The following is a 24,291-nucleotide window of genomic DNA, read 5'->3' as shown; positions in this document are numbered from 1 at the left end:
AGACATCATTAAGTATTGGTGGAGTGATTCACACCTATATTTGCCCAATACTCAACTTGACATCTGTTTCGCAGTTCAGCCAGATGGGTGATATGGTAGAGGAGTTTCTTTCCATAATGTAAACCGCTTGCACTTTAGATTGCCTCGAGCTAATGATGGAGGCCATAGGCGAAATTGGGTATCCTTCCGGAAGCAATACCCAAAGCCAGAGATATTGTGTTTCTTGTCTTGGAGTGATTGTACGTTTTCTACCTTGACTTGATTTACATTGGACAATTGTATTATAAGGTTTGCTGTTAACTGACACTTGCAGAGCCATAGATTGGGATCGTGCATTTTTTTTTTGTGTGGGGAAGGGGGCGAGGGCGGGGCCACACGAGGGGGGGGTGCGGGTTATCTTATGGTACTTGATGTAAGAACATTGATGATTGCTCTATGCACAAAGGGAGATAAAAGCTCAACTTGAGAAGAACTGAAAGTTCAAGGTTGAAGTCGTTATGATTTAGAATTCATCATTCAGGTCTACAATTTAAAGCTTGGAACCACAGATTTATATAAAGATTTAACTTTCAAAAAATATAATTTATATGAGTGAATCAATGGTGAAAAAATAGATACAAGATGTATGATGTATCGTGTCTAATATGATCATGGGACTCTAGATCACATACTCACGCTTAGGGGGGTCATTGAGGAGGCTAGAGCACGGAAACAGAGGGTCTATTGCTGCTTTGTGGACTTCCGCAAAGCCTTTGATACAATATTGAGCCCGCCTTATCAGACGCTCGCAAGAGTTGGACTATGATCAAGGACCATGTAGGCCGTTATGGCACTCTACGAGAGGGTTCAGGTGGGGTCTAAACTAGTGCAGGGTGGACAAAGAAGATCATGAGCACTATTGGAGTCAAACAAGGGTGTCCATTATCACTATTATTCCGATTTTACTATACGTAGATGATGTGGTACTCTTATCCTCCTCTGCAGAGGGCCTCTAGAGACATCTAGATGCATTACAGTCGTTTTGCGAGTCAAATGATTTGAGGGTCAACCTCGGTAAAACCAAGGTTATGATCTTCAATACATCTCGAGCGGCTATGCATAGAGAGCGTTTCACCTTGTTGGAGCGCCGGTTGAGATTGTCTTGTCCTACACATACTTAGGGGTTCTCTTTTCTGGCCCTATTTTTTTGATGAGACCAACAATGTAGGCTTATCCGAGCAGAGGATATGTGTTGCTAGCGAGGTTAGAGAGGCAATGCTTCCACTCGCACTTCCAGGACTCCTAGACCTAGGCCCTTTTATTTGATTCATTGGTTAGACCAGTTTGGATGTATGGTAGCCCTTGTTGGTGGCCGGATCTTTCAAGTCCAGAGTTGGGGTCATGTGGAGTGTCTATAGGCTCTCATGCTAGCAAAGATGATTCGTAGTAAGCTCTTGCTTCCCGACCAGATCATCCAGGCCGAGTTTGGATCATCCCCACTACAGCTTGACGCATCATTTTAGGTCATCACTTATTTATGGTGTGTTAGATGGCACGGTGACTGTACCTTCGGACGTCATAGACTACCTTGGCTAGCTCTATCCTCATCTATGGCACTAGTAGCTGTGGATGATCAAAGATGTTGGTATGCACACACAGTCTGGTGGTTCGAGAGATTGGGGCTCCATATGGATAGACTTTCTCCCTTACAGTAGGGCATTGATGTGCCTTTCTTTCCACTTGGGTATCACGAGGTTAACCAGGTCATACGTGGGGACCAAGCAGCTACATACTTTCCGGACTTGTTCGGAGCCAATTGAGCTTCCAGTGAAGCTTAGCTTCTATAGAGACCACTGCCTATGCATTTTAGAGGAGGGCTTTGTTGATACTCTAGGTTATACCGGATTCATCTGCCCCATTCACTAAGGATCGCTATTGGGTAGTTCCGGGTCTCTTCACATCGACTCCGCATTGAGAGTGGTCGAGCTGGGGGAGTACCCAGGGAGAGGTGCATATGCACCTTATGTGATCGATAGGAGATCGCGTCGTAGGAGCACTTCATTTTCAGATGCCTAGTATACTATGAGATTCGAGGGCGCTATTTTTGTCTCTTCATGATGGTTCCAGGCTGCTATCTTGCTTTCTATCTGCTCCAGATCAGAGATGTTTGGCCGCTCACATTATGAGATGATCAGACACCAAGAGTGCCTACTTAGATCTCAGAGACAGGGACAGGGCACACTGGCAGATTACTCTCAGAGTATGATCACTGAGTTTTTTCAGCCGGACCACACAGGCTCTTGCCCTATGGGGTTCCGACACGGACGTGACCCAGAGTCAGTGACGTGATATTCCCGACAAAGGACGGATGCACAAATTACTTTTGGAGACATTCCTTCCATGTTTAGTGTTGGAGCGTGACCGATAGGGGTTACCATGGCCCTTGTCAGATGCAGAGACACAGCTAGGAGATCGCGCATGGCCACGGCCTCTGGCAGTCGACATTAGTCTCTCTTTGGCTTCCTGTTACCACTCCCTCACCATCCTTGAGAAGGAGGGATTTGGGGGGGGGGGGATCTGTAGTTGTGATATTGGACCAGATATCACTTTTTTTGTACTCCGATGATATGTAGTGGTAGTGATGATGGAGATGGCTATATTGATATTGATATGATGTTATCACTGATGCTATTCAGACTATGTAGCATTTAGCATTTAGTATGGTTGTTGATGCTCGCTTAGTAGCTCCACCCTTTCACAACTATAGTTGTGATATTGTACCAGATTTCACTTTTTTTGTACTCCGATGATATGTAGTGGTAGTGATGATGGAGATGGATATGATGTTATCACTGATGCTATTCTGACTATGTAGCATTTAGCATTTAGTATGGGTGTTGATGCTCGCTTAGTAGCTCCACCCTTTCAGATTGCTTTGTATTAGGTTTCTCATAGTCTCATAGACCCATCAGTCTTCCGAAGACTAATAAATTCTCTCTCTCTCTCTCTCTCTCTCTCTCTCTCTCTCTCTCTCTCTCTCTCTCCCGCACCTCCCATGTCCTTGCAAAAGCCAATTTCCACGCTGGATTTTTGTATTCGAATTGCCTATGTAATTTGATCAAGGATGTTCTACTTGTTCTGGCTTTTTGATGGAAGTTAACTTGTAGCATATGTTAAAGTCAGATAATCCTTCAGGTGCAGAAGAGGAAGCAGCAGCACTGTATGGTGACTTGGCTGTTGTACATCTACAACGGCATCAGCTACAGTGGGAATTTCAATCTCAACACCTTTTGCATGTGGAAAATGCTGAAACACCATCTGCATTGCAACTGAACAGATCTCCTTATTCACATGATGTAAGTCCAAAGCATACAAAACCAAATACTATCAGTGACATGGGAACAAGCTTTGTTGCAAGTTTGGGTGGAGCTGGACTTCATACACCAGTTTTAGGAGGCATCTCTTCCTATACCACTCCTTCTCCAGGTCCTTCACAGGTATGTGTATACTTTGTGTGTGAAATTTCTTTTCTATATGTCATATGTTTACCTGGCTTTAACACTTCTGATTAATCAGTTGTATACCAATCTTTGCTCTCTAAGGTATTCCTTGTTTGGAGGACTAGTACTGTTGCTACTTTATGCCCCAAGGCAAGCAAAACAGATTTACTTCCATGTGTGTGCCTGTGTGTGCGTACGCTGTCAGGCATGTGTAAATTTGGCTTTCAGGCATAAGTGGAATCTAGAAGGCGAGCAAGTGTTCTAAAAAATATTATTGAATGGATCTCTTATTTGACATTGGTTTACACTGGCTGCACTGTGTTTTAGACCCCTTACCAGCACATGTAACAGGCGTTACAAGCTTAAAGCCACTGGAATCTGAGATCTTCATTTTGCTGATTCTTTAATGGCTAAGCTTGTAAGGAGGGGACTGGGACTCTCCAGGAGGTCAGCCTATAGAGCAGCCCCTTCTTCACTGCATCAGCTCTTGAAGAGAGCAGCCTTGAAAGCAGCCCTTTCTTCATTGCATCAGCTCATGCATTTTGTATCATGGCATTTTCTTGCCAGCTCAGGGGTTTCAGGCAGGCTCTCCCTTTGTTCCAATTTTTGGAGTAGGGGATGAATCGGCATTTTATGCCTCGTTGGCTGGCTTTTTTAAATCAAGCTTGAGGGTTGATATCATGGAGCTGTGGTTAACTTGGGTCTGAATCTACAAGCCTACCTCATGGGTTTGGAGTGTAAGTGTGTCCTAGTGGGTTGGGATATGTTTGTCCCACTAAAAAGCAAGTTTCGCTAGAGTTTGTGAACCTATTACCCTGTATAATACTGACATCTTTAAATTTTTCGAGGAAGATATGTGCAGGAGGGTTGCGAGCAAGAGCTTCTTGTATGGAAGGCTGTGCTTTTCAGCGAATGTAGTATACCTGCATGTACGGTTCATGTTGATGTGCTCCCACTATGCATGAACTGCTGCCAAGGGGAATGCCAATGCGGACTTCAAGCATTCTAGCATTGTGAATCCTAGATTACCCTTCTTTATTGCAGAACAGTGAAGTCTTTGCCTCTTCCAGCTGATGAGTTGCAGCACATGGAATTTCTCGAGTATATCTTATGCCTGAATGTTGTGCACAAGGAGTGAGAACTTGCAATACTGCTTGTGTACTCTTCACTATGCCAGGTGTACCTAATCATAGCATTGGTTCTGATTGTCACCCAAGATGAGGGGAAAAAACAACTTTTGCTTGTGAAATGTATGGATTCCTCGTATGCTTGAAAGCCTTAAAGGACTGCATGCCTCTGCCAAATTTGATCACAATTGTGGAACTGGTGTTGCTTAGAGGATGTAAAATATTCAATCAGATGTAAGGGAATGCCATGCAATTCTTGGTTTGATGAAGAATTCAAAAAAGCCAAGCTGAATAAGCAGATAGAACTCTTTAAAAAGCTCAGATTCTGTCCAAAAGTTTTTTGGCAGAACCGTTCCACAGATTTTGAAATACCTTGGGAGAATTTGATTGAGCACATCTAGAACTTTCATGAAACAATTTGAAAATTCTGGCTGATTTGTGTCTGGTGTTTTGGCTGTATATCTTAGATACCTGCTGGCCCTCCAGCTTTAAACAGAACTATGCATGGAATTCCTGGAGGCTCTAGTGGTGGATTGGGGATCTCAAATTATTTAGCATCCCAAGTGGGAGAGGTGTCACCAAAAGCTTGTGTTGCACCAGGACAGCAACAACGGCGGAAAGTGATGGATGAGGGAAAATTGAAGAAGGTTTGTTTGGTGCTCTTCTCTATGAATGCGATAATGCAATGTTTATTTCTGATTTTTTTGCATTGGCAAGTTTTCACATGGTGAAATGTCCCTTTTTGTCTTTTGGGTTGTTTCTCGATTTGGCCTTCAAGTTTTGGTATGTTTTCTTTCTTGTTTTGGTGGGCAGGATGTAGCGTTTGAGGTATGGGATTCGGTTTGGGCTACAAAGTTATCAGAAGATATACAATTTCTAATACTGTACCCTCCAAAAAAGAATGAGGACACTGATGCTGGATAAGCATACATCCCGACATGCCACATTATGATGACATGTCATTGTACACATTACTAAAACGTTTTAGAACTCTTAATAGTACATCCAGTGTGTTCGAGGCAAATTTTGAACTCGGAGAAACTTTGTTTGGAGGTCAAGTCCAATAGGTAATGCTATTTTATTTGAGAGTTGCTGCCTTAGTAGGGAGGTAATGGGGGAGGTCGTTTGGGCTGGAGCATGCTAGTCTTTCTAATGGCTATGCCAGAATCGTATGACTTCATACAGGATAAATTCATTTCATTGCATTCACAGCTCCCTCAACAACTTCAAGGGTCACTTTCAGTTTCACACGCTCAACTGAATAGGCACAACCTGCTGTAGATGAGTGAGGTTGAAGGATGTCTGTGCCTTAATGCAATGTGCAATCAACTTCCATAAAAGCAAGCGCTTGGAAGTATCTCTGACTTTCCTCCGATGGCAAGCTGGGGTGAAGACTGCGGGCATATAAAACAACTGTATTGAGCACAGCGAGAGTTTATGAACTGCAAGACTGTAGGATGCTGATGTGATTTTTACATGAATAAGTGTGTTGTTTTTGAGTTTGATGCTACGTATTCACCTTTTTCTGAAGTATGAATAATGATGATCACAAGGATTGATTAATTAACACTGTTCCTGGACTTTTTGCCTAGCTGAATTTAACAGTCTGTAGGCATCATTAAAAGATAAAGGGAGAACATTCACATCATCGCAGGTTGGAAAAGCACAGACTTGGTGATGGAGGCCTTCTGGAATGAAGTGCCCACACCACACAGTTGCATAGGTAGGATGCACACATGCACGCGCGCATGCACACACTTTTTTTGGGTGAATAAACTTTATATTATAGTGAGAAGTTCCCAGAAAAGGGACGCACGCACGCACTCATTTTTTGGGGGAAAAGCAGTATCTCATTTATAACAAAATATACATTCGTAGCCGCCCCAAATTTTTTTTTTGGTTCATGAAAAAGACTTCTATTAAGTATGAAAAATACTTGCGTGAGCAAGCTCAAAGCAGAAATACATCATGCCGTGCATGAGGAAACCCCCCTAAAATAGGGAACAAAAAATCAAAATGAGCTGAACAAAACCCCCCTTGTTCTCGTGTTTTTTTCCCCCCCAAAAAGATTACTTTATTAAGTATGAATGAAAGCCGCAAGAGCAAGCTCAAGTGCGGGAGTACATCATGAGAGCAAAAAACAGCTCAAAAGGAGCTAACAAAAATCCAAGGTGGAGGCTGAAAATGCCACCTCAACCTTGAAGAAGACTCAAAGAACGGAGATCCTCTCCAAACTCTGAAAAGAGTATCTCTCCCTGCATGCTCGCACAGATGGCCATCAGTTTGTGTATAGTATCAGTCCATATACTGGCCATAGACTGGGAAGGGTGAACCTGTGAACCCTCCATTGCCTCCGTACATCTGGCCCTCCAAATATGCTAAGCTGCAATGCTAGCCAGAATCTCCCAAGATATGTCTACCGAGGCATGAGCAGCTGTGAAAGGAGTGAAGGGAACATCCTGGAGAGAGCATGACTCCATAGAGTGTTGTTGTATAATGAAGGATGAGTCTGCGTCATGTCCCTCAAAAAACATCTGAGGGCCAGCAAGAGATAACCATGCCACTGATCCCCAAGTCATGAAGAAGGGTGCTCTATGAAATATGCAAAGAATCCTGGCAACACCCTTCCAGATTGTCCTCGCCTGTCTGCACTCCCAGAGGCAATGCTGAACTGACTCAACTGCTGCGTGGCATCGAGGACAAGTAGGTCAGCCCTGAACTTGGATCTCCACAAGTTCACTGCAATCCTTCCATGAATAGAAAGCCAAAAGAGGAGAGTGATCTTTCTATTTCTGAGGGATTTCCAAAGCCTCCTCTAAAAGTTTTTCTACACCTTTGCAAAAATCTGAAAACTATTCTAATGTGGAGCTCTAGAGGGCCTCCAACCTCTACTGCTAAGCTGAAATCTCTTGGCATTTTTGATCGTGTAACAACCGCCCCAAAATGGAGCAGCTACTACTCAAAACTAAAAACACTGCATAAAACATTCCAGCTGTGTCCAAAGGAAGATCTCCAAGAGAATGTGCATCTTGGAGAGATCTATGCAGGGAGGAACGGAAGAAATGATGAGCATCCACCAAAGAGCACCCGTACGATCTATTGTTACGGGCATGGTATAAAGACGACAAAGTCCAATCAAATCTAGGAAGAAGATCTCGAGCAAGAGGGCAGGTTCAGGGGAGATGCAGGATACTCTCCCTTGGATGCAGAAAGGTAAGGCCAGCCATAGAGGCTATACGCTTGGTAGCCAACAGAGAACCCATTGGTAATGACGGACCAAAGAGCGCCCCAAGGAAACCCTTTGCTTGAGAGGAATTTTACATCGGAGACAAACCTTCCACCAAGTAAGAGACTTATCAAGATCCACGGGAGATGCAGGATACTCTCCCTTGGATGCAGGCAGGTAAGGCCAGCCATAGAGGCTATACGCTTTGGTAGCCAACAGAGAACCCATTGGTAATGAACGGACCAAAGAGCGCCCCAAGGAAACCCTTTGCTTGAGAGGAATTTTACATCGGAGACAAACCTTCCACCAAGTAAGAGACTTATCAAGATCCACAGTCCCACCTACAATGCCAAATGCTTTTTCAATACACTTGCATGATCAAAAATATCTTGATGCGTCTATTTGGCATATTCAATGTAAGTAGTTGGCATCAAAACATCTTGATGCGTCTATTCAATGCCAATGTAAGTATTAGCAATGTTATCCATGATCTATCTGCAGGGCATAAAACCATATTGTGCAGGGTGCAAGCCCATATCAAGAGATGGAAAGTATGTCTCCCCCTGTTATTGAAAAGAAAAGAGCAAATAGGGCTTAAAACACAGGGTTGACAGATAGGAGAAGGAAAGGAAGGCTTAAGAAGGGAATTCGATGCAGGAAAACAGAGAAGAAAATGCCATACAAACAGATGGACTTCAAGAGTATAAAATAGGAAAAACACAGAAGCTATGAACAGATGGATGTCAAGAATATAAAATAGGAAAAACAAAGAAGCTATGAATATAGTATATGGAGGGAAAAACATCAGGGATTATAATCGTCAGAAACATCACTGCTTGACAGCAATAGGTTGAAAAACCCTACACACACATCCGCACTCACGGAACTACAGAAAAAGGCAGAACAGGGTAGTGGGATGAGGAAAAGGAGCTCGCAGGAAGGCAGAGTATCCAGGAGAATTAGCTGACCGGGGAAGGGCCCCAGAAAAGGGCTCCTTAGAGATGGGAAAAGCACTAGTGGGGGATAAACAACAGGTTGCAGCAGAAGGAGATGATCCAGAAGGGTTCGCAACAGCAAGGGAAGCTGGCAGAGGCTATACATTGGTCGAGGGCACCCCAGAGGTGTGGCGCGGCAAAAGGGTAGAGCCCTAGGAGGCCTAGCAAATGAGAATGCCCTAGCAGACATGAGTATGGGTACTAGTTTTGATTTCTTGTATTTTGAGTTTGGTTTTAGCATAGTACTCAGCAAAGGGCCTCAACTAGCCCTTTGATTCAGCCCTTAATGGCTTGTATGGGTTATCTATGTGATGGGACTTTATCTTGTCAACCCGCCTCTGACCTCTCGCACTCACCCCGCCCCTCCACTTGCACTCTGTTCACCAGAGGTGGTGTCAAGGATGTGGCATTGAAGCTCCACAATGGCCGAGCAAAAGATCATGAGGGACTCTGTACTGAGTTGATTACATATGGGATTGACATCCTAGCCCCGATCTTAGCAAAGCTATTCAATGATGTAGTATGCCTTGGTTTCCCACATGCATGGACCCTTAACACTATCACTCCTATCCACAAGGCAGGGGATCCCATGAGCTTGGAAAACTACAGGACCATTATGATTGGGCATGTCATGTCCAAGATCTTTGTAACTTTCCACCTCGATTGACGATGGCTCAACCTTCAGCCAATCCTCGCCCGCTTCCACCGGCCGCGAAAAACATCACATACTCAAAAGACGAGTTGTAGCAGCTCAGAAAAGACACAGAGCAGGAGAGCTTGACATCGCTCTTTGCTCGCATCACACAAACGGCCCCCCCTGACACACACTCCTTCACTTCCACACTACTAATCCCTCGCACACAAACACACGTGCACTCTCACACTGCTACTCTCTCACACACAAACACACACGCTCCTCCACACACTCACCCCTCTCACTTCTTGTACTTTTACCCCTCATTCACACAACATTTCACCCTCACATACACACGGCTTCCTCTCTTGCACTCCACTCACCCTCTCATACTCACACCTTCGCACTGTCTAATGCACCCTCTCTTCATGCACCTTCAAATGCCAAAAAGTCTAACTGAGATTCAAAAAGTTTTGACTAAGATTCGAGTCAGCCTCTCCATCCCTTGGTAGTGATCCAGAGGCAACGAACAACTATAAGAAGGTCTGTCACTAGAACTAATTCCACACTAGAGGAATAGCTCGCAATGATGTGGAAGGAGTCCATGCAGCTCGAGGCAGAAAACACGTAGCCCCATGAGCTTGGAAGTTAGTTAGCTCGCACTGAAAGGTGATTTACACAAGGCAATTAATCTTTTTTCGATTCAAGAGGGCTACAAGAATAAGTGGGCATAATCGTGGAGGACAAAAACTTATTTCACTTATTTGTATTTAATAATATTTTTTGGGTGGTGAAGTTGCACAGCTGTTGTTTGGAAGTTGTTTTGACTGGTGATAACTTTGAAAACACTGTCATTCTACACTGCATTCTTGCACAGCCAAGCAGGTGACGTTAACTAAAATGGGCAAAAAGGATTTCAAAACACGCTCAAGTATGCAACATCACGTTCTTTCTATACATTTGTGATAGTTCCAATAGCAAGATGATATCGGACAGCCAATTCTTACTGTAATTTCACAGTTGTAGACATTTTGTGGTGACAAAAACGTGGGGAGGCTTTTGCATTTTTTGTACTACTACACACATTTCAAAGCAATTTGAAGGGTGTGCAAAGGGCTTTTGCGATTCAGTTTGACACTTGAACTTTTGGGAAGTGCTCTAGCTCTCTTTGGGTCATTTCAGAAAATTTCTCATCCGGGTTTTTCAGTTTTTTTAGAGGCAGTATGATTATGTTCAGTAGTATTATTTGGGGACAGGATTTGTTTGCAGCCATGTCTCCAGATAACATGAAAAATGTTTGCAAGCTCTAGAAGTCAATTTATGGGTTTAAGCAAGCACCTAGGTTGAGGTATGCAAAGATAGATGTCTTCTGCAAAAGGTTTGACATAAAAAGGGCCACTTTAGACCCCAATCTCTTTGTACTACAGCTTAAGAACAGCTTCATGCTTCTCATTCTCTGTGCGGATGATCCTATCATTACATGCAAGATCAAACACTCATAGAGCAGCTCAAAACAGCACAATGCAGCGAGTTTGGAATGACAGATTTGGAGCAGCTGAATTTTTTCTTGGTCATAAAGTATGGCAGCACACAAATGGCATTTTTGTAAGTCAAACAAAGTATCCTAAAAGCTTGCTGGAAAGTTTTCCCATGCAGGACAGCAAACCGGTTTCAACTATCATGGAACAGGATTGAATTCGTAGGCTCATGGGAAGGCACCAGATTTGGGTGCCACATTGTGCAAGCAGTTAATAGGCAGCTTTATCTATCTTATGACCACTAGGCTTGACTTTCTTAGGCCAGTAACTGTGTCAGTCAATATATGACACATCCGTTTACTGTGTAAGGATTTTTGTCTCCTGTTGGCCACAAGCCTCTTTAGAAAGCCAGGAGCACATCAATGTCTATGCGAATCAAATCACCCTCTCAATCAAAGTGTTCTACTGTCAATGGCCTTGCTTATCAAGTTCTGCAGCTGTGGTGCTTGACCTCAAGAAGAAGAGAGTAGAACATATCAATTGGAAATGTGATGCTTTCAGACACAGTTACGTTTTAATTATATAAGATTAATCCAGCTTTAACAAAGACCATTGGCTTTTTAAGTTAATCGGAACTGTCCTCTCTAAACTTCCAAGCAGTCTACAACATAGCAACGTTCAAAAGCCTAGGTTTATTCCAAGTCTTAGCATGAAATACACAGGCATCGTACCCCTTGCTGGTTGCAATCTGAAGGTTGTAAATAAACATGCCTAATGTCCGTTTGATGTTGAGCATCAAAGAGACATATAACCGTGCCTAATCTTGACCATACAAATGATTTTAGGGTTTGTTTTTAATTTTGGCTATTTCCTCCGAGAAACAATTTGCAAATTGTATTCTAAAGTAAGACATTTCAATTAACATTAAATGGTAGGTTTATTTTGTCGCAGTCGATTCCTGTAATGCTTCCAAATCAGAATAGGAATTTCAAAAAAATAGGAATTTGTCAATTTCACCATGTTAATGTTGGGTTTCTCTATTGATGGTGTGAGTAGGTATCAGGAAGATTGTTCCCAGAGCCTGTTCCTCGAAGAAGCACAAGACTTTCAGGCGATTCTAATGCTGGATCTGGCCAACAGAGTTCATCAACAGGTGGTAGCTTGGTAGCAGCATCATCTTTTTTTGGTAAAAATGGATCTGGTCATTCGTCTAGCACTCAAACAGGGGTAGTAGTGTCTACAAGTAGAGGTATTGGTGCAGCTTCTCTCCGCTCGGTTACATCTCGAAGAAGCCTTGCTGCATTGGCTGAGAACAATGTTGATGATGGTAAACATTTCCTTGACCTAGTGTTCATAGTAGATAATTTTTATGAGTCTACCAAATCTGAATGAATGGCACTTGCAAGTAGTTTTGAGAAAGCGTCATTGAAGTTGACAGACCACTGGTAATCTGGGTCAAGGGGCATCTGCAGAAAACAATGCTATTAGCCAACCTCTAGGAAAGGGTTCTGCCTTATCCTTTCTTGAAATAGGTGTTCTCTATATTTTGATAATCTCCTCTGAAGATGCTTCACATGTTGTTTCAGTTTCTATGGTCATTGTGGGATTGTGGGGTTCTTTTTCCATACGAGACTTGTGGTCTCTTCCTTTTCTACATTGTATTAGTGTGCAGGATTTGTAGGCAAATATTATGCAGACTTAAGGTCGTTTGTGTGAAGTTGATGGAGCAAAGGGCTAGCTTGTGTTTAAGTATGGTTGTGGGGTGTCTGTACTTATTAATGCTATATGCATGGTTGAAGGAAGCACTTTTTGTGTGTGACGCTAGGGATGATTGTGCCAAGGGGCTACCTTTTTTAAGTGTGCGTATCGCCTGTCTGGGCATAATTATAGTGTGCTGTTTTAAGATGTTTCATCGTGGCTATAAAGAGCCTATAAATTCTACTTGGGATAAATAAGTCGTAAGTGTTTAGCAAATGTGTCCTTACAAAGAGTTTGATACCTTCAACGGGACTTCTATGATAATTACTTCTGGTCCAAGATGTCATGTTTGTGGAAGTTATATGTTCCTACGCAGAGTACTGTGGAATATAAAATTCTGGCAAATTATCAGGACTACAGTATTATAAGTGGCATCAGAAGGGGGTGTGGCTGATCAAATTTTGGCAGATTCTGCAACTATGACCGAGCATTAAGAAAGACAGACAGTTCCTTTTATGTGTGGCTTGTAGAGGGGTTGCAAATTTGCTTTTGTGTGGAACCTATCTGTGGCACACATTTCCAGGGTTGTATTAACGAGTTATTTAAAAAAAGAAGATGACGAAAGGGAAAGAACAAATAGCAAACTGAACTGGACCCAAACTGGATAGGGAAGAACTACCTAGGAGGGAAGATCATACATTGCTTTGGTAGTGGAAATTAGAACACCTTGGCTCCAAGTCTCTTTAAAAGTCAATGTGTCTATCTACCTCTTTTGGAGTCATTCTAACATTAGAGCTGCTTGCTATATAGAGTTGAGCGAGGCATGCCAGATGGATAGCTTTGAATCTCGTAGATGTCAGTGCCATGGCAACCCACATTTTTTAAAAATTATTTTTCAAGAGAGAGCCCCAAGAGTAGAGCGCCCAAGGCAAGAATACACCACGTATGGCATGATAAGAAAAACCAGAGAGGGTCAAGCCCTACTCAACATCCAACTTTGGAGAAGATCAAGGGTTGAGTTAAAATGCCACCTCAAATCTGTAGTGACCTCCAAGAAGAAAGGACAGCCTAGAAAAAGATCTCTTGGAAGAAGCAGCCCTGGAGGATCCCTGCATGCTGAACCGGATGACCCGTCAAAGTGTGTACTCATCTGCCCAAATATTGCTATGGTGTGAGAAGGGTGGACTTGGGAACCTCAACTGCCTCTACCCATCTGAATCTCCAGATATGCCAGGCTAATATGCTTGCCATATGATCTCCCAGTTTTTTTCCATTGAGATGTGCAAGTCCTTAAGAAGAGGAAGGGATAACATCCAAAGATTATGACTCAACTCAATGACGTTGAACCGAAAAAGCCAAGAAGGAGCTATGCATCTTATAAAATACATGAGGTCCCGATGAAGAGAGCCAGGCCATTGAAGCCTAAGTGATGAAGAAAGAGGAGGGAGGTAAATGCACTCAAAAGTCCCAGAATCCCCTTTTAAATGAGCCTGCCCTGTCTATAATCCCAAAGGCAATGCTGAATAGACTGCACAACAAATAAGCAACGCGAGGAAGAAGAGGGAGCCACAAACCTGGACCCTGGTGCACTGCAACCCCTCCGTGAATTGAAAGCCGAAACAAGTGCATTTTCTATTCCTGAGAGATTTCCAAAGCCTTCTGCAAAATATTTTTGCAAGTCTGCAAAAATCTGCAACTCATCCCAGTAAGAGGGTCTTAAGGGATTCCAACCAATGAGACCTTTTGGCATTACTAATAGTGTAATGGAGGAATGGGAGTCCCTTCTTATGATTTCTTGCATCAATCCACTCCCATCGTCCTCCAGGGTCCCACTGCAAGTACTCTATGTGGACACCCCCCTAAAGCCAAATCCTCCATGAGCCCAAGGGGATGCTCTCTGGTCAGGGACTCAATTACCATCCTTAAGCTAAAAAACAGTCATCCATAACAAATACCTCATACATGGACCTGGATAGCTTGTTGCTAGAGTGCACATCAAAGACCAATGCATCCTTATCTGTATCTCTTCAAGATCAATGACTAGTAGTGGGAATGCTCTTCCTCGAAAAAGACCCATACACCTAACGCAGCTGTGCCCTTCTCTCATTTGTAAGGAGCCAATCCAAGGGTAAAGCTGCATAAAGGTATGGGGTGAAAAGAAAGAAAGAAAGAAATTTTATTAGAGTCTTCGGAAGACCGATGGGTCTATGAGACTGAAAGAAAACCTGATACAAATCATAGTAAGGGTGGAGCTACTGAAACGAGCATCATCACCCATGCTGAACCCTAAGTCTGATCATACATAATCAAATACATCTGGATGTAACAATGAAAAGAAAAGAAAAGGACTGGAGCGGAGCGGAATCCTCCGTATGTCATGTTGCCCTGGCTGGTGCATAGTCGGTGATGGGACGCTGTCACTCGTCAAGGTGTGCCGTGTGTCTTGGTCTCATGGAGTCCCCCCGAGTGATTTGTGTCCCCCCTGGATGTCTCGTGTGTCTTGTTGCGGTCGTCAGGTTGGTCTTGCCAAGGTTGACCTCCAAATCATGGGATAAACAAAAAGCATGCAGTGCATCCAGGTGTCGCCGGAGCCCGTCGGATGTGGACGACAAGAGTGCCACGTCATTTGCATAAAAGAAGAATCCTGATGATGATCCCGGCAACTGAGCAATCGGTCCCTCCGAACGCCCCGATGAAAGTCTCAAGCTCATCGATGTAGAGGCCAAACAGGGTCGGGTATAAGGAACAACCCTGTTTGATCCCTATGGTGCTTTGGATCTCATCTGTCCAACCTGCGCCTGTCCGAACTCGGCCTGAGACTCTCTCATACAGTGCCATGACTGCCCAGATGATCTCCTGATCAAATCCCAGTGTCTGTAGGCGTGTGATAAGACGAGAGCTCGAGGTACTGTGTCAGAGGCTTTGCGGAAATCCACAAAGCAACAATATACCCTCTCCTTCCGTGATCTGGCCTCCTCAATGACACTCCTGAGTGTGAGTATGTGATCCATAGTCCCATGGTCTCGCTTGAAACCGGCCTGACCCTCTGCTCTGAGCCCTCTCATCTTTGCGAACAGGCTGATCGAGCATCCAATACAACTGCATAGATCTTGGACATCACATTTCCAATCATGATAGTCTTGTAGTTACTCGGGTCCATGGGATCCCCTGCCTTGTGGATGGGGGTGATGGTGTTGAGTGTCCAGGTGCGGGGGAAGCCAAGGCAAACAGCGTCATTGAATAGCTTTGCTAGGATCGGGGCTAATGTGTCGATCCCATATGCGATAAACTCAGTGCATAGCCCCTCGTGATCCTTCGCTCAGCCATTGTGCAGTTTCAATGTCGCGTCCTTGACTTCCCCTCTGGTGAACAATGTGCAAGTGGTGGGGCGAGGTGTGTGTATGAGATTTGGAGTGGGCTGGTGTGGGACATCATAAAGATGGTGTGCATAGGTGTGCCAGACTTTCATGTCGGTGAGGGGTGATGGGGACCTACGCTCAAGGAATCTCTGTAAAAAATCCTTAGAGTTGTTGCTGTACAAGATGTGCAACAACTCCTCCTCATTTCGACGAAGAAATGCCTGCTCCTGGGTGTATCGGGCTTGCTCCTGGGTGTAATGTGTTAGCTCTACCTGACGGGCCCGAATGCTGTGTATCTCAGGCAATAGGGAGTCCCAAGCATCTGGCGGGGGCCTAAGATGTCCTGGGCCAGGTGGGAATTGGATCTCGAGAGGGGTTGGAATGAAGGTGGGCTGCTGAGGCTGTATTGAGGGTGGGGGCAGCATGATCTGGGTGGGGGAGTGATATGTAGGAGTAGCGAGGCCGGACGAGGTGATGAAGGGGCCGGACGAGGTGATGAAGGGTGGCTGACTTAGAGGTGGAGGTGATACGAGGGGAAAGTACTGTGGAGCCGTGGCTAGTGGGGCCAGTGGTGAGGCTATTGGAGAGGAGACTTGTGATGATGATGCAAGAGAGGGGGAGGAGAGAGGTGGCGTAGATGATGAGGCGGATGATGGTGGTGAAATAGTGGTGGTTACCATAGAGGTCGAGGATGTGGTGAGCGGCATGGGCTTTGGGTGAGTCCCTTTCTTCTGGGCCGTGGTGCTGTCCACTGTCAAACCGCTCCGATTGCTGCGTTTGTTGAAGTCCTCCAGACTGAGTTGCTTTTGTGTTTTCGCCTTGTCACCTTTCCCCTTTCCCATCTCTAGGCGTATGCAGATTTGGATGGAAGGGTTTCCCACCTAGTCTTCTGTCCTCATCCCCCTGTTCCCTTCATTATGCGGGAAACAGGAGTGGGGAAGGAAGGGAGTGCAGGAGGTCGACACTGCTTCTCTTTTTTTTTTTTCTTGTGTTAAAAAAAAAAAAGTCAGAGTTGAGAGTGGTGTTTTTAAAAAAAAAAGGGCCCAAAAAAAAGAAAAGGGGTGGGGGGGTAGAGAGGGGCTGGGGGGGGGGGGGTAGCGGAGGGGGTGGCAGAGTTAGCGGGAGGGGGTAGCAGAGTTAGCGAGAGGGGTAGCGGGGGGTAGCAGAGGTAGCGGGAGGGGTGAGCGAGGGGCTGAGTGGGGGGGGGGGGTTGAGAGTGTGATGGTGATCTTGAAAGAGAGGGAAGGCGGGGAGAGATGCTTATATGTTTATATAGGGAGAGGAGAGAGGTGCCGGCTGCCGCGGTGGCGGCAAACAAGGGTCAAGCCACCCTGGCTTTGGCGTTTGCTAAACCATCAAGCCCACTTCATAAAAAATTCCTGATCAGTCTTTTGAGCTGAGTGATGTAGTCCCTAGAGTTGAAGCATAAGAACAAACAAACCAGGTTGTAGCCAACAATACTTGGTGGATTGTTACCACTCTAGAAGCAAGGTCAAGCTTAGCCGAACTTGGGAAAAGGAGTTTCCTCTTGATGCTGCCCAACATAGGAGCAAATTGGTACGAGGGAGCGATGCCCATCCTAACTTGATAGCCTAAATATTTGACGGAGACATCCCTTTGAAGCAAGTGAAACCAAAACCAGAGCCTCCAGTTTGGGTTGTCCTCAGAACTCCAAAAGCTACTGGATTTGTTGCAAGTAATATGTGCACCTGTTGCAATACAAAATAAATACAAGGCTTTCATAAAAGAGGAGAGAGTCTGGGGAGTGACATCCAGAAAAACAGCAGTGTCATCTGCAAGCTTACTATCTAGAAGCTCCTCAACATTATCTATTGTGGGGAAGTCTTTGCCCAAAAATGTTTGCTTGAGATCTCAAAAATGTGCTCATGGCTTCAGCCACAAATATGTGCAAGAAAGGGTATCCTTGGAGGATTGATGTGAAAATTGGAAACCTTGCTCCTTTGCTGTGAGCTGATTTATGCAAGGCAAAGACCCCCCTAATCCATGCCTCTGAAAAACAAAAATGCTGCAGATTGCCCTCCAAGAGACCTCTCTCTCTCTCTCTCTCTCTCTCTCTCTCTCTCTCTCTCTACACACACACACACACACACACACACATTTTTGGGGTGAAAATCCACACACACACACCTGAAGACTTTGAGTGCATTATATTACAAGATAGCTATCCCAAGAAAAATTGGTAAGCTGAAATATTACATTAAGAGAAAATATCCATGTAGGACAAATATACATCATGATCTATTCATTGAGTCTGTAGACAATCAAAGAGCGATTGCTGCAAAGAACGACGAAAGAAAACAAAAAGAGAAAATATTGGATCACCAAAGACACTATGGTTTCTAACTTTCCAGAGAGTCCAAAGTGCCTAGTTGCACCGACGACAACATATAGCTGGAGCAATACGTCTGCATGATAAAAGCTGCCCAGACGGAATAATCCCCAACAGAACCCGCCATAGAAAGACCTGTTGTTGCAAGGAAACCTTGGAGTGCCAAATCTGCTTCAATTTATTTTTCCACCACTTGACCGGATGATGCAAAGCCCAAATCTGATTTGCCTTATTCGACACCTAGGGTGGTGATAGCAGAACTCTATATAAATAGGAGACTGTTATATGAGACAGCTTCAATGGACGAGTTTAAAGGAAGAAGAGTCCAATCCTGAAGCTTGTCTTGAAGTTCTAAAGGCAGTACTGGCAGAAATATGATTTGCCAGACAGGACGATAGTGCATTCCCAATCCATATTTTGCAGCAGTCAAAGGCAAGGATAAAAGAGTGCCATCATCCTTAATAACATCAGCCACATTAGAAATCCCTTTTGCATTAAAAAAATAAGAGCGTCGGGGCTCCTGCAAGGCCAAGGGAGGAGGAAAAACCCGTGACCAGTGGATGCTCTCAGCTCGCAAAGAGTTACCCTGTAGAGAATCTCGTCCATTCCAGTGCAAATGTGAAAGAATATGCTTCCAATCCAGAAACATCTGAGAAACCATAGGGCTCCCTTTGATTTTGCCTTGAATGCAGGCCGAAAGAAAATCCCACTGTGTAGGATGCCGAAAACCAAAAGTAGGAGTGGTGATGTGATCGAGTAAAGAGCGCATCATAGCAGCCTAAGGCTGATCATCTTGAAGGAATTGAAGCATCATTTTGCCTTTGTGGGCTAGAATGTGTACATGAATATTAAGAATATTCAGCCCTCCATGCAATTTGGGTGAGCATAATCTCTGTACTGGAAGTAACTGCAAGCTTTTCTTGCCATGCTTTGATTGCCAGAAAATCTCCATAATGGTGGACATGAAGGAAGACAGATCCTCCTTAGGGAAAAATATCAATGGCAGATATAACTGAATATAAGCCACCAAGATAGATTGAACAATGCGAAGATGGACATGCAATAGCCAAGTAGCCAACTTTCAATATTCCAAAGAAGAGCCAAGAAATCATGAGTAGTAGTAGGAAATCTAGCTCTCAAACGATGCCGAAGAAGAGCCAAGAAATCACGAGTGTGTGGACAGTGCCAAAGGGGATGAGGCACATATTCCTGTGGAGCCAAACATTTGTGACAAACAACCGGAGCAATATGTCTACATGCCAAGAGCTGCCCAGATGGGAAACCCCCCAGCATCACCCGCCACAAAAAAATGTGCTGTGGAAGTGGAACTTTGGATCTCAAAAACTGCTGCAATCTTTCCTCCACCACTTTGCGTAGCGATTCATGCGGCATAGTTGATTTGCCTTATGTGAAATCCAAGGTGAGGGTAGCAAAACTTTATACAAGGAAGGTTGATCCCCGTCCATAAATTGCAGTATCAATTTTCCCTTATGAGCAAGGAATCGCACGTGAATGTTGAGTTTAAACTTCCATGCATGGTTGGCAAATTGAGACGTTGCATTGAAGGCAATCTCAACTTTTTTTGGCCATGTTTAGAACGCTAAAAAGTTTTGATAATGGCTGACATAAAACACGTAAGATCTCCTTTGCTGGGCTATCCTTAGGCGAACATGCAACGGCTAAGTTGCCATTTTTCAGTATTCAAGCTTTTTCTTTAATTTTGCATGTACCCATTCATTTTTGTTGACGACGAGTTATCCTCCAGCCCGAAGGATAACCAAGATGGTGGACTAACTAAGTAGGCGGAACAATTTCCCTCAGCCATAAAAGACTATGCTAGTCTTTAGAATGCAATGGTAAGAGCTTGGACTTTTTGAAAATTCACATGTAGGCAGCAGCCACACCATATAATGATAGAGCATGCATGAGAGAAGAAAGATCCTTCTTAGTATTCTTGGGAGTAAAAAAAGAAATCATTAGCATATGCTTGAGCAACCATAGTGCTACTTCCATGAATTTTCAATCCATGCAACATGCGTGTAGCCACAAGATGATTCCTAGACAATATACATGCAACTTTACTGTGATGACGAGCATTTTTCGAGCGAAGGAAAAAAAAAGCTTCCAACTATGTACAAGTATGGCAAAAATAGATAAGAGCAAAACATAGTTTCACTTAGAAATGTGCAAAGTATTATAGCAATGCCTATTTTATACACAAATCCTTATATGAATCTTTGGGAATGGTGAGTAACATAATGGGATGGCTTTTGAAGAAACCCACATGTAGAGAGTAGACTTCTTTATGAAAATTCCCTTATGATCCTTCTTACAACTTTTACTTAATAGGGGGTGACATTGAAAACCCTCTGTCAACCTAGCTTCATGAAAGGGTTTCTCCAAAGAAACCTCATTGAAGCAAGCTATCAAGGTAGTTTCGCGAGTGAAACCCCTTTAAAGTAGGTCTTCTAAGGTAGTTTTGTTGGCGCTTTCACATCCAATGTCCAAATATAGTCACTCAACCACTCAAATTGATCGAAAAACCCCATTCGAGCACATATATGGGGTTATATTTTGGAAAATCTTGCATATATAGTATTAAATATTACATGTATTTTATGAGAGTGATATATAAGCCCAAGTTAATACTTATTTATAGTAATTTAAACTTCTTTAGAAATACATCCATAAATATCTTGTTATTTATGCTATTAATACACTAGAAAGCTCTTGTCATATAAATATAAATGTGTTTAATAAGTAATTATATATATATAATATTATTACATTGAGAGTGATTATGAGGGATATTTCTTAAAGGAATTAATTTTCAGCACTTTTTTTTAGGAAATAACAAGGTATAAAGGATGTCTATGAATAAGAAGATTTATGTTATGTAAAAATGAATGAGTGACTATTTTGTATATTTTTATGATAAAGGGATTTAGTTCTAGTGAAAATAAAAGTTTAAAAACCATGTTTCCTAAAGAACTATGATTTTTTAAATCTCTCGAAAAAGACGCTCGGATAAACCTGCTCATAGGATTTTGCTCATAAAATTGACGCATCTCTTTACTGTTCTTGTACAGCCAGTAAATACCTTGCTGCATTTTGGTGCCAATACCGAAAGCTTGCATGGTGTGCGAGATGAAATCCCATTGAATCGTGTCAAAAGCCTTGGCAATATCAACTTGCGAAAATAGCACATCCTGCTTCGTGTATTTTGCATATTCTATCCCAATGTGGGCATTTGCAATATTATCAGTGATATGCATGCGAGGAACAAACATATATTGTGGAGGATGGAGACCATTATGTAAGTATCCTATGTAAGTATCCTTTGATGCGATCAACCACCATTTTGGTTATGACCTTATAAATTACTGGCATAAGAGTGATAGGACATCAATCAGCCAAAGATTCACATATTTGCTTCTTTGAAAGAAGCTTGACAAGTCCTTTCTTCCACGAATCCGGCATTTGTTGTTGTTGCCAAGCACAATTGACCATATGCAACAAAGTAGACTTGAGGATATCCCAATATGCGAGGAAATATTTAACAGTAAGACCATCCCATCCTAGAGACTTCCATTTGCGACAAGAGACTTCCATTTGTGACAAGATTTTATTGCATCAGATAGCTCCCTTTTAGTAAAAGGTTCCTCCGGCTCCAAATCCTGTGTATGAGAAACAATAGGAGAGACATGCTGCAAAGGTTGTCTCCGTGCAGACAAAACTTACTATGAAGGGAGATTTGCATGCCCAAACTGTCGAGCAAATTGAGTGACGCAAGCGGTAGCAAGTTGTCATGGAGAGGAAGTCCAACACCCCCCAGGCATAAGCACTTGGCAAATACTTGCAGACTGCCTCTTGCAATGCAGGCTTTTGAAAAACTGTTTTGAGGAACAACCTTTATGCAAAAATGCCCTTTGTCTTACTCTCATCTCCCATTTAGCAAATTTTCTATGATAATTAGATTGCAAGCAATGTTTAGCTTGGCATAAAGACATGTTTTCTTCCAAAGACAAAGTCCGAAATTGACTAGCTCAGTCAATGTTTGGCAAGTGTTTTTGGCCTGAGCAACTGTGTCCCTCAATCTCTTCATATAGCTCTTGCCATAATCACAAATGACTGCTTGCATTCTAGCAATAAAGGTTTCCCATGCATAATCATTCATCACAAATCATTGCCTTATATGCATAGTCATTGAAAGAGGCTTAATGGCATCACAAACCATTGCATCATGATCTAAATAGCTATTATTCACAATAACTTTGTGACAACCTGTCATCCGGCATTTCATGAAGAGATATCCTCAACCATAAAAGTGCATGATCTAAATGCGTAAAAGCATAATCAACCCATATTTTGCAAGTGAGATTCTCATACTAGTGTAGATCAACCCTATACAAACGATCTAGGTGAGCTCGATAAGAGGAATGTGCATTATGTTGGAAAGTATAGCTTGGCAGCATGGGCTGTAATTCCTTCCAAAGATCAGCAAGACCAAGCTGAAGCAATAATTGAGACCAATTGTGTCTCTCAAAAGCCAACATATGAGTAGTACTAGAGGTATTGTCTCCTTGTTGAGGTACATTATTGAAGTCTCTATAAATGAATGCATGATTTCTCTAGGGATAGCGTTGCATCGCATCCCAAATCAAACTTCTATTGCTAGAGGATTGGGTACACACGCACGCACGCACGCACGCAGCGCAAGAGGGTAATGGCCTCCATTGGGGGGCCATGAGAGAGACGCCTGAAACCATGCTCCTCTTGAAAGAGACAGTGGTATCATCCTCGGATCTCATAATAATCTGGCAAGTTCACATGAAGTACTCCTGTGTCTCCAGCTCCCCCAGCAAGCATGCTTTGCAAATCCACTGCTTTGTAGGTGTACCTGTGGCTCTTTATGTCTCAATCCTTAGCTGATGTGACAAGACCCACTTTTGTCCGATGGCAACGTGTGAGACTCGTCCTATTAGAAAAGAGACTGTGAGAGCAAGAGAGCTGAACGTAGTGCTTGCAATAGAAGAAGTGACTAATACAAGAAGTGGGATGGGTTTTGTCTAAGTGACAAAACCTTATCCTTCACTAACCGTAGTTAGTGAACTAACTGTGGTTAGGGGAAAAAACCTCTAAATGAGGGAAAAATGCCCCTAACCTACTTATTACATTACATTGGTCACTGCTAAATTATAATAATAATTCTAACACCCCCCTGCAGTGCCAATATCATGTACAAGGAAATGATCAATCACCAAAAGGAGATAAGTTCAGGGCACTGCGAAATGCCTCAAACTTTTCACGTGGAAGTGCTTTGGTGAAGGTGTCTGCAACATTGTCATGTGTTGACACATAGATCATACTGATCTCTCTTGCATGCAACTTCTCTCTGACATAGTGATAGTGAACCTCAATGTGCTTCGTGCGAGCATGAAACACAGGATTCTTTGCCACTGCTATAGCACTTTGACTATCAGTGAGAATCGGAGAAGGACCCTCCAATGAAAGATGAAGATCAGCAAACAAACGATGCAGCCAAACACATTCAACTGTCGCTGTGAAAGCTGCCCTGTACTCAGCTTCACATGAGGAGGTAGCCATTGTAGATTGTTTCTTGCTCAACCAAGAAATGCAAGCATGTCCTAGAAAGAAACAATTCCCACTGGTGGACTGCCTAGTATCATAGTCTCTGGCCCAATTTGAGTCACTGTAAGCATGCATCTGCAAGTCACTCCCTTGGGAAACATCAAGCCAAAAGACTTTGTACCTTGCAAGTAACGAAAGATGCGTTTTACAGTCTGCCAATGCATAATCTTTGGGATGTGCATATATATACGTGCTCACCTGAGAAACTGAAAACTGAATATCAGGTCATGTATTGCAGAGATAAATGAGGCATCCAACAGCTTGACTATAGAGTGTGACATCAATTGATTCAC

The 24,291-nt window shown here is 43.3% G+C and overlaps 1 protein-coding gene across 2 annotated transcripts in view; it reads left to right on the top strand.

Moving 5' to 3' along the window:
• HBT (CDC27 family protein) overlaps positions 1–24,291 on the top strand; it is a 167,206-nt gene that overhangs the window by 71,607 nt on the left and 71,308 nt on the right. Inside the window, exons 6-8 of one of the 2 annotated variants that reach the window (XM_087391503.1) lie at positions 3,175–3,476; positions 5,074–5,253; positions 11,996–12,092. In XM_087391503.1, the coding sequence (XP_087247629.1) occupies positions 3,175–3,476; positions 5,074–5,253; positions 11,996–12,092 (579 nt within the window). Of the gene's footprint in view, positions 1–3,174; positions 3,477–5,073; positions 5,254–11,995; positions 12,267–24,291 lie in introns of both variants that reach the window. The other variant, XM_087391502.1, reaches the window with a different exon arrangement.

This window comes from Dipteris shenzhenensis, chromosome 20 (assembly GCF_047967505.1).
Source record: "Dipteris shenzhenensis isolate YYH24624 ecotype China chromosome 20, Dip_SZ_1.0, whole genome shotgun sequence".
NCBI classification, from domain to species: Eukaryota; Viridiplantae; Streptophyta; class Polypodiopsida; order Gleicheniales; family Dipteridaceae; genus Dipteris; species Dipteris shenzhenensis.
The sequence above is the reverse complement of the archived record's forward strand: the minus strand, read 5'-3'. Positions and strand labels throughout refer to the sequence as shown.